Source organism: Mustelus asterias, chromosome X (genome assembly GCF_964213995.1).
Source record: "Mustelus asterias chromosome X, sMusAst1.hap1.1, whole genome shotgun sequence".
Taxonomy (NCBI): domain Eukaryota; kingdom Metazoa; phylum Chordata; class Chondrichthyes; order Carcharhiniformes; family Triakidae; genus Mustelus; species Mustelus asterias.
In genome coordinates, this window is record NC_135834.1 from 7,966,558 (window position 1) to 7,986,304 (window position 19,747).

Sequence of the window (19,747 nt, forward strand, 5' to 3'; positions counted from 1 at the left end):
TCTCAGCATGTGACGCTCATCAAACTCTGTGCTTGCAGCACACTCTGGAGCAGCCTCAGGAGGTTCAGACTCACACTGCATCAAATTTCAGTGCATGTCTGGGCTGTTTGAATCAGAGAACCCCTGCAGTGTAGAAGAGGCCATTCGGCCCATTGAGCCTGCATGATTCTCTCCGAAAGAGCATCTTACCCAGGCCATCTCCGCCATCCTATCGCTGTAACCCCACACATTTAGCATGGCCAATCTACCTAACCTACACATCTTTGGGCACTAAGGGGCAATTTAGCATGGCCAATCCACCTAACCTGCACATCTTTGGACACTAAGGGGCAATTTAGCATGGCCAATCCACCTAACCTGCACATCTTTGGACACTAAGGGGCAATTTAGCATGGCCAATCTACCTAACCTCCACATCTTTGGGCACTAAGGGGCAATTTAGCACGGCCAATCCACCTAACCTACACATCTTTGGACACTAAGGGGCAATTTAGCATGGCCAATCTACCTAACCTGCACATCTTTGGACACTAAGGGACAATTTAGCGTGGCCAATCCACCTAACCTGCACATCTTTGGACACTAAGGGGCAATTTAGCATGGCCAATCTACCTAACCTCCACATCTTTGGGCACTAAGGGGCAATTTAGCACGGCCAATCCACCTAACCTGCACATCTTTGGACACTAAGGGGCAATTTAGCATGGCCAATCTACCTAACCTCCACATCTTTGGGCACTAAGGGGCAATTTAGCATGGCCAATCCACCTAACCTGCACATCTTTGGGCACTAAGGGGCAATTTAGCATGGCCAATCTACCTAACCTCCACATCTTTGGGCACTAAGGGGCAATTTAGCATGGCCAATCCACCTAACCTGCACATCTTTGAACACTAAGGAGCAATTTCGCATGGCCAATCCCTCTAACCTGTCCATCATTGTACATTAAGGGGCAATTTAGCATGGCTAATCCCCCTAACCTGCACATCTTTGAACACTAAGGAGCAATTTCGCATGGCCAATCCACCTAACCTGCACATCTTTGGACACTAAGGGGCAATTTCGCATGGCCAATCCACCTAACCTGCACATCTTTGGACACTAAGGAGCAATTTAGCATGGCCAATCCACCTAACCTGCACATCTTTGGACACTAAGGGGCAATTTCGCATGGCCAATCCCCCTAACCTGCACATCTTTGAATACTAAGGAGCAATTTCGCATGGCCAATCCACCTAACCTGCACATCTTTGGACACTAAGGGGCAATTTTGCATGGCCAATCCACCTAACCTGCACATCTTTGGACACTAAGGAGCAATTTAGCATGGCCAATCCACCTAACCTGCACATCTTTGGACACTAAGGAGCAATTTAGCATGGCCAATCCACCTCACTTGACCCTCGTCAGACCCCACTTGGAGTACTGTGCTCAGTTCTGGTCGCCTCATTACAGGAAGGATGTGGAAAAGATTGAAAGGGTGCAGAGGAGATTTACAAGGATGTTGCCTGGATTGAGTGGCATGCCTTATGAGGATAGGCTGAGGGAGCTCGGTCTTTTCTCCTTGGAGAGACGTAGGATGAGAGGAGACCTAATAGAGGTGTATAAGATGTTGAGAGGCATAGATCGGGTGGACTCTCAGAGGCTTTTTCCCAGGGTGGAAATGGCTGCTGCGAGAGGACACAGGTTTAAGGTGCTGGGGGTTAGGTACAGGGGAAATGTTCGGGGGAAGTTTTTCACACAGAGGGTGGTGGGCGAGTGGAACCGGCTGCCGTCAGTGGTGGTGGAGGCAAACTCAATAGGGTCTTTTAAGAGACTCCTGGATGAGTACATGGGAGTTAATAGGATGGAGGGTTATAGGTAGGTCTAGAAGGTAGGGATATGTTCGGCACAACTTGTGGGGCCGAAGGGCCTGTTTTGTGCTGTAGTTTTTCTATGTTTCTATCTTTAAACATTAAGGGACAATTTACCCTGTCCAATCCATCTAACCTCCACATCTTTGGACACTGAGGGGCAATTTAGCATGACCAATCCTCCTAACCCTCACGTCTTTGGACTGTGGGAGGAAACCAGAGCATCCAGAGGAAACCCACGCAGACACGGGGAGAACGTGCAGACTCCACACAGACAGTGACCCAAGCCGGGAATCGAACCCGCGTCCCTGTCGCTATGAAGCAACAGTGCTAACCACTGTGCCACCCATGGCCCACGGAAGTCAGGCAATTCCAAGATCACATATCAGGTGATCAACGTTCAGAATCAAACTAGTAGTAACTTCAGTGAGCTGTTAGCAGAACTACAACTAACTAACCTGGTTTATTAATGGAACTTGGAGGAGTAATTAATCTTACTTTCTGTACTGGTCTCAAAATCACTGCCTCCCAAAGTAACCCATTGATGGTGAAGCGCTTTGGAACATACTGAGGTCATGAAAGAGATATATCGATGTGGATTATTTCTATTGTTGAAGTCATTTTTTGGATACTTAATGGGTGACTTGAGAGAGGTGTATAAAATTATGAGAGGAAGAGATAGAGTGGACAAGATAAAATTGTTTGCCTTGGTGGAGAATTCTAGAACCGGGGGCATAGATTCAGGACAAGTGGCAGTAGGTGTAGAGGGGCATGAGGAAGAACTTCTTTGCGCAGAGAGTGGTGGGGTGTCTGGAATTTGTTGCCCGAGTTGATGGTGGAGGCAGAGACCCTAAACTCTTTAAAAGGTTCCTGGATCTACTCCTTAAGTGCTGTAAGCTACAGGGCTATGGGCCGGGTGCAGGAAGGTGGGATTAGAAAGGGCATTTGGGTTTCCTTAGGCTGGCAGGGACAAGATGGGCTGATTGGCCTCCTCTGCTGTGGTTCTATGGATGTGGGTATCACTGGCTAGGCCAGCATTTGTTGCCCATCTCTAATCGCCCTTGAACTGAATGGCTTGCGAGGCCATTTCAGAGAGCAGTTCAGAGTCAACCGCATTGCTGTGGATCTGGAGTCAAATGTAGGCCAGGCTGGGTAAGGATGGCAGATTTTCTTCCCTAAAGGGGCATTAGTGAAGCAGATTGGGCGGCATGGTATTTAGCACAGCTACCTCACAACGCCAGGGACTCGGGTTCAATTCCGACTTTGGATGACTGTCTGTGTGGAGTTTGCACATTCTCCTCGTGTCTGCGTGGGTTTCCTCCGGGTGCTCCGGTTTCCTCCCACAGAGCAAAGATGTGCGGGTTAGGTTGATTGGCCATGCTAAATTGAGCCTTCGTCTCAGGGCAATTAGCAGGGGGTTACGGGGATAGGGCCTGGGTGGGATTGTTGCAGGCTCAATGGGCCAAATGGCCTCCTTCTATTATCGTTTACGACAATGACCATGAAACCATCAGTCGACCTTTAATTCCAAACTTTTTATTGAATTGAAATTTCACCATCTGCTGTGGTGGGATTCGAACCCGGGTCCCCAGAGCATCCCCCTGGGTCTCTGGAGTCCTAATCCAGTGACAATACCGTGACGCCACTGCCTTCCTCTGATGATTCGTGCTTGAAATCACTGGTTTGATTGAACTATCTTCCTTTTTGTCTTCCAGTTGAGAGTTTTCAAATTGGCAAAGTCTTGGCCAACGCTTAACATGTTGATCAAGATTATCGGCAACTCTGTGGGTGCCCTGGGAAACCTGACGTTGGTGTTGGCGATCATCGTCTTCATCTTTGCGGTGGTGGGCATGCAGCTCTTTGGGAAAAGCTACAACGACTGCGTCTGCAAGATCCACATGGATTGCATCCTGCCCCGTTGGCACATGCATGACTTCTTCCACTCTTTCCTGATTGTGTTCCGCGTGCTGTGCGGCGAATGGATTGAGACGATGTGGGACTGCATGGAGGTGGCGGGTCAGAGCATGTGTCTCATTGTGTTCATGATGGTCATGGTCATTGGAAATCTTGTGGTGAGTCGCATCTTTATACATGAACCATAGAATCATAGAATTCATAGAATCCCTACAGTGCAGAAGGAGGGCATTCGGCCCATCGAGTCTGCACCGACCACAATCCCACCCAGGCGCCATTCCCGCAACCCCATGTATTTACCCTACTAATTTCCTTGACACTAAGGGGCAATTTAGCATGGCCAATCCACCTAACCCGCACTTCTTTGGACAATAAGGGGCAATTTAGCATGGCCAATCCACCTAACCCGCACTTCTTTGGACACTAAGGGGCAATTTAGCATGGCCAATCCACCTAACCCGCACTTCTTTGGACACCAAGGGACAATTTAGCATGGCCAATCCTCCTAACCTACACATCTTTGGACACTAAGGGGCAATTTAACATGGCCAATCCACCTAACCCGCACTTCTTTGGACAATAAGGGGCAATTTAGCATGGCCAATCCTCCTAACCTACACATCTTTGGACACTAAGGGGCAATTTAGCATGGCCAATCCACCTAACCTACACATCTTTGGACACCAAGGGACAATTTAGCATGGCCAATCCACCTAACCTGCACATCTTTGTGCACCAAGGGACAATTTAGCATGGCCAATCCACCTAACCTACACATCTTTGGACACTAAGGGACAATTTAGCATGGCCAATCCTCCTGACCTACACATCTTTGGACACTAAGGGGCAATTCAGCATGGCCAATCCACCTAACCTGCACATCTTTGGAGTGTGGGAGTAAACCGGATCAGCCGGAGGAAACCCACGCAGGCACAGTGACCCAAGCCGGGAATCAAACCCGGGTCTCTGGGTCCATGAGGCAGCAGTGCTCACCACTGTGCCACCGTGCCACCCTGTTGTATGTGGGCAAGTGTCAGGCAAGCGCTTTGATACAGATGATGGGGGGATTTTCTGCCCCCCACGTGGCATGTTTTGGAACAGCGAAGATATTGAAAACATAGAAACACAGAAACGAGGTGCAGGAGGAGGCCATTCGGCCCATCGAGTCTGCACTACCATTCAATATGGTCACGACGGATCATGCACTTTCAGTATCCCACTCCTGCTTTCTCTCCGTACTCCCTTGACCCCTTTAGCCACAACGGCCACGTCCAGCTCCCTCCTGAACATATCTAACCAACTGGCCTCAAGAACAGAGGGCACCGCAGCACAGTGGTAGCACTGCGACCTCACAGCACCAGGGACCCGGGTTCAGTTCCGCCCTCGTGTCTGCGTGGGTTTCCTCCGGGTGCTCCGGTTTCCTCCCACAGCCCAAAGATGTGCAGGTTAGGTGGATTGGCCATGCTAAATTGCCCCTTAGCGTCAGGGGGATTAGCGTGGTAAATATTTGGGGTTGTGGGAATAGTTGTGGGAATGGGGCCTGGGTGGGATTGTGGTCGGTGCAGACGCGATGGGCCGAATGGTCTTCTGCACTGTAGGGATTCTATGAACTTTCTGTGGTCGCAAATTCCAGAGGTTCACAACTCTCTGAGTGACAAAGTTCTTCCTCATCTCAGTCCTGAATTGCTTACCCCTTATTCTTAGACTGTGACCCTTATATCTGGACTTCCCCAACATTGGGAACATTCTTCCCACATCTAGCCTGTCCAGTCCCATCAGGATTCTGTATGTTTCGATGAGATCCCCCTCTCATTCTTCTAAATTCCAGTGAGTACAACCCAGTCGATCCAGTCTCTCTTCATATTTCAGTCCTGCCATTCCGGGAATTCCGTCATCAGCCGGCAGTGGGATCCTCCAGTCCCGCCACTGTCAACGGGGTTTCCCATCGTTCCCCGGCGGTGGGGAATGGTCATCGCAGAGACAGGAAGATCCCAGTGGCGGGGAACGGCCTGCAGAATCCCAGCCCATATACAACTTGGCCACATATACCGCATGAAGTGTACATGGTGTTTTTAAACTGAGATAGAAAGATAGAACCTAGAATTGAAAATGAATGATAGGAGGTAATCCAATCAAAGATTTCTTTTGCTGTAATTTGTAGCACACCTAATATTCACTGCATCACTCCATGCATACATAATTCAAATATGGAAATAAATAGAGTCATAGAGGTTTACAGCATGGAAACAGGCCCTTCGGCCCAACTTGTCCATGCCGCCCTTTTTTTTTAAAACCCCTAAGCTAATCCCAATTGCCCCCATTTGGCCCATATCCCTCTCTACCCATCGTACCCATGTAACTATCTAAACACTTTTTAAAAAACAGAATTGTACCCGCCTCTACTACTACCTCTGGCAGCTCGTTCCAGACACTCACCACCCTCTGTGTGAAAAAATTGCCCCTCTGGACACTTTTGTATCTCTCCCCTTTCACCTTAAACCTATGCCCTCTAGTTTTAGACTTCCCTACCTTTGGGAAAAGATATTGACTATCTAGCTGATCTGTTCCCCTCATTATTTTATAGACCTCTATAAGATCGCCCCTCAGCCTCCTAAGCTCCAGAGAAAAAAGTCCCAGTCTATCCAGCCTCTCCTTATAACTCAAACCATCAAATCCCGGTAGCATCCTAGTAAATCTTTTCTGCACCCTTTCTAGTTTAATAATATCCTTTCTATAATAGGGTGACCAGAACTGTGCACAGGATTCCAAGTGTGGCCTTACCAATGTCTTGTACAACTTCAACAAGACGTCCCAACTCCTGAGTTTAAAATAAATCTTTTTCGCGTTTAGAATAGAATAGAATCCCTACAGAGCAGAAGGAGGCCATTCGGCCCATCGAGTCTGCACCGACAACAATCCCACCCAGGCCTTATTCCCGTAACCACACATATTTATCCTGCTAATAAAGGTGGAAGAGAGAATATCCGGGGTGCGTGGGGTCCTTAATTATGCCGGCTGCTTTGCCGAGGCAGTGGGAAGTGTAGACAGAGTCAATGGATGGGAGGCTGGTTTGCGTGATGGATTGGGCTACATTCACGACCTTTTGTAGTTCCTTGGGGTCTTGGGCAGAGCAGGAGCCCATACCAAGCTGTGATACAACCAGAAAGAATGCTTTCTATGGTGCATCTGTAAAAGTTGGTGAGAGTTGTAGCTGACATGCTAAATTTCCTTAGTCTTCTGAGAAAGTAGAGGCGTTGGTGGGCTTTCTTAACTATATTGTCGGCATGGGGAGGACCAGGACAGGTTGTTGGTGATCTGGACAGCTAAAAACTTGATGCTCTCCACCCTTTCCACTTCGTCCCCGTTGATGTAGACAGGGACATGTTCTCCACTACGCTTCCTGAAGTCGATGACAATCTCCTTCGGTCTTGGGCAGAGCAGGAGCCATACCAAGCTGTGATACATCCAGAAAGGATGCTTTCTATGGTGCATCTGTAAAAGTTGGTGAGAGTCGTAGCTGACATGAGGTGAGAGGGGGAAAGATGTGAGGGACAATTTTTTTTACACAGAGAGTGATAGGTGTCTGGAACGCATTGCCAGGGGGTGGTGGTGGAGGCAGATATGATAGGGGAGTTGAAGGGGCTTTTAAATAAGCACATGAATACGCAAGGAATACAGGGAGCAAGGGCAAGCAGACGGGATTAATTTTATTTGGCATCATGTTCAGTGGGCCGAAGGGCCTGTTCCTGTGCCATACTTCTCTATGTTCAATGTTTCTGACAAAGCAATTGCCAAAACTGCCAGTACCTGGCTTGCTCCGAACTTGAGGCAAAAGCCTCCCGGCATTCCTGAACCTGTCACATTCCTCTTTCTTTCAAACCAGGTGCTGAACTTGTTCCTGGCCTTGTTGCTGAGTTCTTTCAGCGCTGATAACCTCGCGGCGACTGACGACGATGGCGAGATCAACAACCTTCAGTTGTCTGTGATTCGAATCAAGAAGGGAATTGCCTTCATGAAAGCCTATGGCCACGTATTTGTCCAGAAGCACTTCAAGAGCAAAGACGCGGATGAAGCCAAACCACTGGACGAGCTCATCGACAAAAAGGTGAACTACATCGGCAACCACACCGGTGCCGATATTAACCGAGAAATGGATTACCAGAAGAACGGCAATGGCACCACCAGTGGTATTGGCAGCAGTGTGGAGAAATACATCATTGATGATGACCACAATTCCTTCATCCACAACCCCAATCTGACTGTCAGAGTCCCGATCGCTGTCGGAGAGTCGGATTTTGAAAACCTCAACACCGAAGACTTCAGCAGTGAATCCGAAGTTGGTGGGAGCAAAGAGGTAAGAAGACCCTTTTTATAATCCTTCTCCATGCTCGCTGTGTCTTTTTTTCGCAGAACCCCCACAAAGCAGAAGAGGCCGTTCGGCCCATCGGGTCTGCACCCACTTACTGATAGAGCATCTTACCCGGGCCCACCAACCGGCTCCCACCCTGCCAAACCCCCCCCCCCCCCCCAACCCCCCCCCCCCCGGCCACCACCCCCACCCACCGCACCTCCGCCATATCACCGCAACCACACACATTTTCCATGGCCAATCCACCTAAACCGCACATCTTTGGACACCAAGGGACAATTTAGCATGGCCAATCCCCCTAACCTGCACATCTTGGGACACTAAGGGGCAATTTAGCATGGCCAATCCACCTAAACCGCACATCTTTGGACACCAAGGGACAATTTAGCACGGCCAATCCCCCTAACCTGCACATCTTGGGACACTAAGGGACAATTTAGCACGGCCAATCCACCTAACCTGCACATCTTGGGACACTAAGGGACAATTTAGCATGGCCAATCCCCCTAACCTACACATCTTTGGACACTAAAAGGCAATTTAGCATGGCCAATCCACCTATCCTAGAGGTTTACAGCATGGAAACAGGCCCTTCGGCCCAACTTGTCCATGCCACCCTTTTCTTTTAAACCCCTAAGCTAATCCCAATTGCCCGCATTTGACCATATCCCTCTGTGCACATCTTACCCATGTAACTGTCTAAATGCTTTTGAAAAGACAAAATTGTACCCGCCTCTACTCCTACCTCTGGCAGCTAGTTCCAGACACTCACCATCCTCTGTGTGAAAAAATTGCCCCTCTGGACACTTTTATATCTCTCCCCTCTCACCTTAAACCTGTGCCCTCTAGTTTTAGACTCCCCTACCTTTGGGAAACGATATTGACTATCTAGCTTATCTGTGCCCTCATTATTTTATAGACCTCTGTAAGGTCACCCCTTGCTCCAGAGAAAAAAGTCCCAGTCTATCCAGCCTCTCCTTATAACTCAAACCATCAAGTCCCGGTCGCATCCTAGTAAATCTTTTCTGCATTCTTTCTAGTTTAATAATATCCTTTCTGTAATAGGGTGACCAGAATTGCACACAGTATTCCAAGTGTGGCCTTACCAATGTCTTGTACAACTTCAACAAGACGTCCCAACTCCTGTATTCAATGTTCTGACCGATGAAACCAAGCATGCCAAATGCCTTCTTCACCACTCTGTCCACCTGTGACTCCACTTTCAATGAGCTATGAACATGTACCCCTAGATCTCTTTGTTCTGTAACTCTCCCCAACTCTCTACCATTAACTGAGTTAGTCCTGCCCTGGTTCAATATACCAAAATGCATCACCTCGCATTTATCTAAATTAAACTCCATCTGCCATTCGTCAGCCTACTGGCCCAATTGATCAAGATCCCGTTGCAATTGGAGATAACTTTCTTCACTGTCCACTATGCCACCAATCTTGGTGTCACCTGCAAACTTACTAACCATGCCTCCTATATTCTCATCCAAATCATTAATATAAATGACAAATAACAGTGGGCCCAGCACTGATCCCTGAGGCACACCGCTGGTCACTGGTCTCCAGTTTGAAAAACAACCCTCTGCAACCACCCTCTGGCTTCTGTCAAGAAGCCAATTCTGTATCCATTTAGATACCTCACCCTGGATCCCTTGAGATTTAACGTTATGCAACAACCTACCATGCGGTACCTTGTCAAAGGCCTTGCTAAAGTCCATGTAGACAATATCAACTGCACTGCCCTCATCTACCTTCTTGGTTACCCCTTCACAAAACTCATTCAAATTTGTGAGACATGATTTTCCACTCACAAAGCCATGCTGACTGTCCGTAATCAGTCCTTGCATCTCTAAATGCCTGTAGATCCTGTCTCTCAGAATATCTTCTGACAACTTACCCACCACAGATGTGAGGCTCACCGGCCTGTAGTTCCCAGGCTTTTCCCTGCAGCCCTTCTTAAACAAAGGCACAACATTTGCCACTCTCCAATCTTCAGGCACCTCACCCGTGTCAATCGATGATTCAAATATCTCGGCGAGGGGACCCGCAATTCCCTCCCGAGCCTCCCACAGTGTCCTGGGATACACTTCATCAGGTCCCGGGGAGTTATCTACCTTGATGCGCTTTAAGACTTCCAGCACCTCCTCCTCTGTAATATGTACACTCCTCAAGACATCACTATTTATTTCCCCAAGTTCCCTAACATCCATGCTTTTCTCAATAGTAAATACTGATGAGAAATATTCATTTAGGATCTCACCCATCTCTTGTGAATCCGCACATAGATGACCTTGTTGATCCTTAAGAAACCCTACTCTCTCCCTTGTTACTCTTTTGCCCTTTATGTATTTGTAGAAGCTCTTTGGATTCTCCTTTGCCTTGTCTGCCAAAACAATCTCGTGTCCCCTTTTTGCCCTCCTGATTTCTCTCTTAACTCTACTCCTACACTCCCTATACTCTTCAAGGGATTCACTTGATCACAGTTGCCTATGCATGTCATGTGCCTCTTTCTTCTTCTTGACCAGGGCCTCAATATCCCGAGTCATCCACGGTTCCCGACTTCTGCCAGCCTTGCCCTTCACTCTAAGAGGAATGTGTTTACCCTGAACCCTGGTTAACACATTTTTGAAAACCTGCCACTTACCAGACGTCCCTTTACCTTCCCACAGACTCCCCCAATTAACTGTTGAAAGTTCCTGCCTGATACCAACAAAATTGGCCTTGCCCCAATTTAGAATTTTAACTTTTGGGCCAGACCTATCATTCTCCATAGCTATCTTAAAACTAATAGAATTATGGTCATTGGTCCCAAAGTGATCCCTCACTAACACTTCTGTCACCTGCCCTTCCTTATTTCCCAAGAGGAGGTCAAGTTTTGCCCCCTCTCTAGTCGGGCCATCCACATACTGAATGAGAAATTCCTCCTGAATACACTCAACAAATTTCTCTCCATCCAACCCTCTAATACTATGGCTGTCCCAGTCAATGTTGGGAAAGTTAAAATCTCTGACTATTACCACCCTATTTTTCTTGGAGCTATCTGTAATCTCCTTACATATTTGCTCCTCAATTTCCCGCCGACTATTTGAGGGCCTATAGTACAGCCCTATCAAAGTGATTTCCCCCTTCCTATTTCTCAGTTCTACCCATATAGACTCAGTGGCCGAACCCTCGGATATATCCCCTCTCAGTACGGCCGTGATGCTTTCCCTAATCAAAAGTGCAACTCCCGCTCCCCTCTTACCTCCTGTTCTATCTTTCCTATAGCATCTGTACCCTAAAACATTGAGCTGCCAGTCCTGTCCCTCCCTTAGCCATGTTTCAGTAATTGCTATAATATCCCAGTCCCATGTACCCATCCATGCCCTGAGTTCATCTGCCTTGCCCGTCAGGCCTCTTGCATTGAAATAAATGCAGTTTAATCTGGATTTCCCTTGCTCTCTGTCTTGCTTTTGCCTGATCTGTCTGGTACTAGGATTACTGACACTGCCTTTACTAATTAATGTGGTCTCTTTAACTTCTGTGCTGTCCTCAACCTTCTCTTCTGTCTCCCTACTGCTTTGGATCCCACCCCCCTGACAAACTAGTTTAAACCCTCCTGAGTGGCTCCAGCAAATCTCCCCGCCAGGATGTTAGTTCCCCTCCAGTTCAGGTGTAACCTGTCCCTCTTGAACAGATCACCCTTTCCCCAGAAAAGATCCCAATGATCCAAAAATCTAAATCCCTGCCCCCTGCACCAGCTCTCAAGCCACGCATTCATCTGCCGAATCTTCCTATTCCTACTCTCACTAGCACGTGGTACCGGTAGTAGTCCTGAAATTACTACCTTCGAGGTCCTATAACCTATACATCTTTGGACACTAAGGGGCAATTTAGCATGGCCAATCCACCTAATCTACACATCTTTGGGCACTAAGGGGCAATTTAGCATGGCCAATCCACCTAATCTACACATCTTTGGGCACTAAGGGGCAATTTAGCATGGCCAATCCACCTAATCTACACATCTTTGGGCACTAAGGGGCAATTTAGCATGGCCAATCCACCTAACCAGCACATCTTTGGACACTAAGGGGCAATTTAGCATGGCCAATCCACCTAACCTATACATCTTTGGACACTAAGGGGCAATTTAGCATGGACAATCCACCTAACCTACACATCTTTGGACACTAAGGGGCAATTTAGCATGGCCAATCCACCTAACCTACACATCTTTGGACACTAAGGGGCAATTTAGCATGGCCAATCCACCTAATCTGCACATCTTTGGGCACTAAGAGGCAATTTAGCATGGCCAATCCACCTAACCCACAAATCTTTGGACACAAAGGGGCAATTTAGCATGGCCAATCCACCTAACTCACACATCTTTGGAGTGCGGGAGGAAACCGGAGCACCCGGAGGAAACCCACGCAGACACGGGGAGAACGTGCAGACTCCTCACAGGCAGTGACCCAAGCCGGGAATTGAACCCGGGTCCCTGGCGCTGTGAGGCAGCAGTGCTAACCGCTGTGCCGCCGTGCTGCCCATCGCTGAGGGCCTGCACACCACAGGGCACACACAACCAGGCCGCCAGGAACGTTTCTCTTTGCTGTCAATCCTAAACTGGCCAACATGAATGAATTGAGCCAAATGTACCAGAGAATGGCCTTCAGATGACAAAATGGCTTCAGGCTGTGCAATCCCAGGCTCCATGGGCCGAATCTTATGGAGACAATGGCAATCCCAGCTGCTGGCTGGAGGGCCATTGAGCTTTGCCCCACATTGGGAAGGCCTGTTGCATCCTGTGCCACTCGGGCACTTAACTGGCAAGTGTTAAGCCTCTTCCCAAACCCATCCCCCACACTCCCCGCCAACCCCGTGGCGAGCTAGGACCCCGTGGCTGGAAGACCCGCCCACCAAGAGCTGCCAGCCAGTCAGAGGCTGACAGCTCTTGTGTGCTCAGTAATGTCGCCAGAGCGGCAGCTGCCAGTACAGCTGCCACCTGAAGCATCGAATTGAAGGGGCACAGGGACTCAGGGTGTTGGCAGGGAGCTGGCAGCGGGATAGGGCTCGAGGGGGTACAGGGGGGAGGAGGAGAGTTGGCATTGCGGGCAGGAGGGTGGTTCTCAGCACCCTCCCCATTCCCCTCCCCCCGCCCCCCTCGGTTCCGATGCTGCGTCCCTTGATCAGGCTCTGGGGGACCCCTCAACCAGCCAGCCCTCACCACCACCGCTCCCCCCCCCGAACCCCTGACTTTAGGAGCCTGCAGGCAAAGTCCTCAGGGTTTACCCTTGCGGGAGAGTCTGGGACCAGGGGGCAGCATCTCGGAGTAAGACATTGAAGACAGAGATGAGGAGGAATTTCTTCTCTGAGGGGAGTGAATCTGTGGAATTCTTTACCGCAGGGGGCTGGAGAGGCCGGGGCGTTAAGTATGTTCAAGGCTGAGATAGACAGATTTTTCATCAGGAAGGGAATCGAGGGGTTGGCACGTGATAGCCAGTGCAGTGAAAGGGAGATAAGGGAACTCTGAGTATAGCTCGGGTCAGGGTGACCCTTTGGACCTCTGGACAAGTTCTGATGCAGGAATGAGCTTTACTAATGAGATGTCCCCCACTTAAATAACATCATCACTCTGCACCAAACCACACACAAATGTCCCGGGCCCAGCTGGGTATAATGATGATGTCCTCATTACACATGTGGGGCTGAGAGACCAGACCAATGAAAGCACGAGATTCTGTTTTGCTGAGTGACTTTGCTTGATTGACAGCTTTAACTGGTTATAATAAGTTATTCTTTCTGCGCTCTCTTTTGTCAACGTCTCAGTGTTAATTTGGACGCGATTAAGGGATGGAGAATGGGTAAAGCCTCGGTTATGGATACTTTATTGGTCTGTCTGATTGACAATTTTGGAAGGTTCTGGGGCACGTTCTTTGCAAAGGACATTTCTGATTGGGTGTTATTTTTCTCAGCAATTCCACACTTGCCATTGTTATTCTGATGCCCATTGCTTTGATTTGATTTATTTTTGTCACATGTATTGGGATACAGTGAAAAGTATTGTTTCTTGCGCACTATACAGACAAAGCATACCGTTCATAGAGAAGGAAAGGAGAGGGTGCAGAATGTAGTGTTACAGTTACAGATAGGGTGTGGAGAAAGATCAGCTTAATATTTGATTTGATTTATTATTGTCACATGTATTGGGATACAGTGAAAAGTATTGTTTCTTGCGTTCTATACTGACAAAGCATACCGTTCATAGAGTACATAGGAGAGAAGGAAAATCCATCTAACCTGCACATCTTTGGACACTATTGTATTGGGATGCATTAATCGTCGAGTGATAATACCACTAGGCCATCACCTCGGGGAGGCAATAGTCTCACGGTATTATCGCTAGACTATTACCATAGAAACCCTACAGTGCAGAAGGAGGCCATTCGGCCCATCGGGTCTGCACCAACCACAATCCCACCCAGGCCCTACCCCCACATGTTTACCCGCTAATCCCTCTAACCTACGCAACTTAGGATTCTAAGGGGCAATTTTTAACCTGGCCAATCAACCTAACCCGCACATCTTTGGACTGTGGGAGGAAACCGGAGCACCCGGAGGAAACCCACGCAGACACGAGGAGAATGTGCAAACTCCACACAGACAGTGACCCAGAAACTCAGCTAATGTTCTGGGGAATGATGTAGGTAGGAAGAGCAGGGGGGTCATACGAGAGAAATTCAGGGAGTTGGGTGCGAGGCTAAAAAGTAAGGCCTCCAGGGTAGCAATCTCTGGACTGCTCCCGGTGTCTAGTGCAAGTGAGGCTCGGAACAGGGAGATTCTACAGTTGAACGCATGGCTAAAGGACTGGTGCAAGAGGGAGGGTTTTAAATTCATAGATAACTGGGAAATCTTCAAGTCAGGATGGCAACTGTACAGAAAGGATGGGTTACACCTTAACTGGAAGGGAGCAAATATCCTGGCTGGGAGTTTTGCTAGAGTGTTTCGGCAGGATTTAAACTAGTGTGGCGGGGGGTGGGGAACAAAACAGTAGGTCAGTAAATACTGAGGCTGGGGTTGAGCTGGGGGCCAGGGCAAGGCTAGCTAAGAAGAGGAGCACTCTGGAGGAGGATGACCTGAGTGGGCCTGGAGGTCTGGAGTGCATCTGCTTCAATGCGAGGAGCGTAACGGGTAAAACAGACGAACTTAGGGCCTTAATGCTTATGTGGAATTTGGATGTGGTTGCGGTGACGGAAACTTGGTTAAAAGAAGGACAGGACTGGCAGCTGAATATTCCGGGGTCTAAGTGTTTTAGGCGAGACAGAGGAGCGGCTAAAAAAGGTGGGGGAGTAGCGATATTAGTTAAGGAGTATATTACCGCGGTGCAGAGGGTAGACAACTTAGAGGGGTCATGTACTGAGTCGCTGTGGGTGGAACTCAGAAACAGGAAGGGTGCAGTCACTATGCTGGGGGTGTACTACAGACCACCCAACAGCCCACGGGAAGTGGAGGAAAGGATATGTCAGGAGATTCTGGATAGGTGCAGAAAAAATAGGGTTGTTGTAGTGGGGGACTTTAATTTCCCTGGCACAGACTGGAAAGTGCTTAGAGCTGGGGGTCCGGACGGGGAGGAATTTGTAAAATGCGTACTGGAAGGTTCTTTGGAACAGTATGTAGATAGCCCGACTGAAGAGGGGGCTATACTGGACCTAGTTCTGGGAAATGAGCCCGGTCAGGTCGTCAAAGTTTCGGTAGGGGAACATGTGGCAAATAGTGACCACAACTCTGTTAACTTTAGGATAGTAATGGACAAGGATGAATGCTGTCCTACGGGCAGGGTGCTAAATTGGGGGAAGGCTAACTATAGCCGGATTAGGCAGGAATTGGTGGATGTTGATTGGGAGAGGATGTTCGAGGGTAAGTCCGCGTCTGGCATGTGGGAGTCTTTTAAGGAACTATTGATAAGGCTGCAGGATAGGCATGTGCCTGTAAAAAGGAAAGATAGGAAAGGTAGGATTCGAGAGCCGTGGATAACCAGGGAAATTGAGGATCTGATTAAAATGAAAAGGGAGGCGTACGTTAAGTCCAGGCAACTGAAAACAGATGGAGCTCTGGAGGAATACAGAGAGAGTAGGAAAGAACTCAAACGGGGAGTTAGAAGGGCAAAAAGAGGTCACGAGATGTTCTTGGCAGGCAGGATTAAGGAGAATCCTAAGGCATTCTATTCATACGTTAGGAACAAAAGAGTTGTCAGGGAGAAAATCGGACCTCTCAGGGACAAAGGAGGGGAATTATGCTTAGAACCCAAGGGAATAGGGGAGATCCTAAATGAATACTTTGCATCGGTATTCACGAAGGAGAGGGGCGTGTTAACCGGGAGTGTTTCGGAGGGAGGTGTTGACCCGTTAGAGAAAATCTCCATTACAAGAGAGGAAGTGTTAGGTTTTTTAGGGAACATTAAAACTGACAAAGCCCCAGGGCCTGATGGCATCTATCCTCGACTGCTCAGGGAGACGAGAGATGAAATTGCTGGGCCTCTGACGGAAATCTTTGTCGCTTCTTTGGACACGGGTGAGGTCCCTGAGGATTGGAGGATAGCGAATGTGGTCCCGTTGTTTAAGAAGGGTAGCAGGGATAACCCAGGAAATTATAGGCCGGTGAGCTTGCCGTCCGCGGTAGGGAAGTTGTTGGAGAGGATTCTTAGAGACAGGATGTATGTGCATTTAGAACGGAACAATCTCATTAGTGACAGACAGCATGGTTTTGTAAGAGGGAGGTCGTGCCTTACAAATTTGGTGGAGTTTTTTGAGGAAGTGACAAAAACGGTTGATGAAGGAAGGGCCGTGGATGTCGTCTATATGGATTTCAGTAAGGCATTTGACAAAGTCCCACATGGCAGGTTGGTTAAGAAGGTTAGGGCTCATGGGATACAAGGAGAAGTGGCTAGATGGGTGGAGAACTGGCTTGGCCATAGGAGACAGAGGGTAGTGGTCGAAGGGTCTTTTTCCGGCTGGAGGTCTGTGACCAGTGGTGTTCTGCAGGGCTCTGTACTGGGGCCTCTGCTATTTGTGATATATATAAATGATTTGGAAGAAGGTGTAACTGGTGTAATCAGCATGTTTGCGGATGACACAAAGATGGTTGGACTTGCAGATAGCGAAGAGCATTGTCGGGCAATACAGCAGGATATAGATAGGCTGGAAAATTGGGCGGAGAGGTGGCAGATGGAGTTTAATCCGGATAAATGTGAAATGATGCATTTTGGAAGAAATAATGTAGGGAGGAGTTATACAATAAATGGCAGAGTCATCAGGAGTATAGAAACACAGAGGGACCTAGGTGTGCAAGTCCACAAATCCTTGAAGGTGGCAACACAGGTGGAGAAGGCGGTGAAGAAGGCATATGGTATGCTTGCCTTTATAGGACGGGGTATAGAGTATAAAAGCTGGAGTCTGATGATGCAGCTGTATAGAACGCTGGTTAGGCCACATTTGGAGTACTGCGTCCAGTTCTGGTCGCCGCACTACCAGAAGGACGTGGAGGCGTTAGAGAGAGTGCAGAGAAGGTTTACCAGGATGTTGCCTGGTATGGAGGGTCTTAGCTATGAGGAGAGATTGGGTAAACTGGGGTTGTTCTCCCTGGAAAGACGGAGAATGAGGGGAGATCTAATAGAGGTGTACAAGATTATGAAGGGGATAGATAGGGTGAACAGTGGGAAGCTTTTTCCCAGGTCGGAGGTGACGATCACGAGGGGTCACGGGCTCAAGGTGAGAGGGGCGAAGTATAACTCAGATATCAGAGGGACGTTTTTTACACAGAGGGTGGTGGGGGCCTGGAATGCGCTGCCAAGTAGGGTGGTGGAGGCAGGCACGCTGACATCGTTTAAGACTTACCTGGATAGTCACATGAGCAGCCTGGGAATGGAGGGATACAAATGAATGGTCTCGTTGGACCAAGGAGCGGCACAGGCTTGGAGGGCCGAAGGGCCTGTTTCCTGTTCTGTACTGTTCTTTGTTCTTTGACCCGGGTTCGAATCCCACCACGGCAGATGGTGGAATTTGAATTCAATAAAAAATATCTGGAATTAAGAATCTACTGATGACCAGGAAACCATTGTCGGAAAAACCCATCTGGGTCACTAATGTCCCTTTAGGGAAGGAAATCTGCCGTCCTTACCCGGTCTGGCCTACATGTGACTCCAAAGCCACAGCAATGTGGTTGACTCTCAACTGTCCTCTGAAATGGCCTCGCAAGCCACTCAGTTTCAAGGGCAATTAGGGATGGGCAATAAATGCTGGCCCAGCCAGCGACGCCCATGTCCCACGAATGAATAAAAAAATGCAGTGCAAAGTATTGTTTCTTGCGTGCTATATAGCATGCTGTTCACAGAGTACATCGGGGAGAAGGAAAGGAGAGAGTGCAGAATGTAGTGTTACAGCCATAGCTAGGGTGTAGAGAAAGATCAGCTTAATACTTGAGTTGATTTATTGGGATACAACGAAAAGTATTGTTTCTTGTGCGCTATACAGACAAAGCATACCGTTCATAGAGTACATAGGGGAGAAGGAAAGGAGAGAGTGCAGAATATAGTGTTACAGTCATAGCTAGGGTGTAGAGAAAGATCAGCTTAATGCGAGGTAGGTCCATTCAAAAGTCTGACAGCAGCAGGGAAGAAGCTGTTCTTGAGTCGGTTGGTACGTGTTCTCAGACTTTTGTATCTGTTTCCCGACGGAAGAAGGTGGAAGAGAGAATGTCCGGATTGCGTGGGGTCCTTGATTATGCTGGCTGCTTTTCCCGAGGCAGCGGGAAGTGTAGACAGAGTCAATGGATGGGAGGCTGGTTTGAGTGATGGATTGGGCTTCATTCATCTTGCGGTCTTGGTCAGAGCAGGAGCCGTGGGTATTTTCAACTGGGTGGATGTGCATGGAAGGGGCATGAGCTGGCATTGAGTTAGCATGGAGAGTATGAGGCACCATGGTGAGTGGCGAGGGTCACTGAGTTGGGGCAGTACCAGGGGAGTCTCTGGGGTTGGCATGGTGGGTATGAGGAGCTATGGGGAGCAGATGGAGGACATTGGCTAGGGTCTTTGAACTGACTTTTCAAAAGGTCCCCCAATCCACACTATGGTTCACTCCAGGTTGGGAGTACAGGGTGTGTGCTTGCTCCCTGCGCCCTTATCCAACACCAGGGAAAACTGCTGGCAGTGGGAATCCCAGGATCGGGTCCCGCCCGCCATTTTCAAATGGCTGCGGCACAAAGTTTAAAGTTAATTTATTATTCGCAAGGAAGCTTACATTAACACTGCAATGAAGTTACTGTGAAAACTCCCTCGTCACCACAGTCCAGCGGCTTTTCGTGTGCACTGAGGGAGAATTTAGCACGGCCAATCCACCTAACCAGCACGTCTTTCAGACTGTGGGAGGAAACCGGAGCACCCAGAGGAAATTCACGCAGATACTGGCACGGTGGCACAGTGGTTAGCACTGCTCCCTCACAGCACCAGGCACCCGGGTTCAATTCCCGGCTTGGGTCACTGTCTGTGTGGAGTCTGCACGTTCTCCTCGTGTCTGCGTGGGTTTCCTCCGGAAGCACCAGTTTCCTCCCACAGTCCGAAAGACG

General features: G+C 48.7%; 1 protein-coding gene across 1 annotated transcript in view; it reads left to right on the forward strand.

Moving 5' to 3' along the window:
- Positions 1-19,747, forward strand: part of LOC144481846 (sodium channel protein type 8 subunit alpha-like) — a 639,525-nt gene that overhangs the window by 569,376 nt on the left and 50,402 nt on the right. Inside the window, exons 15-16 of the mRNA XM_078200997.1 lie at positions 3,570-3,926; positions 7,652-8,122. Coding sequence (XP_078057123.1) covers positions 3,570-3,926; positions 7,652-8,122 — 828 coding nt within the window. The remainder of the gene's footprint in view (positions 1-3,569; positions 3,927-7,651; positions 8,123-19,747) is intronic.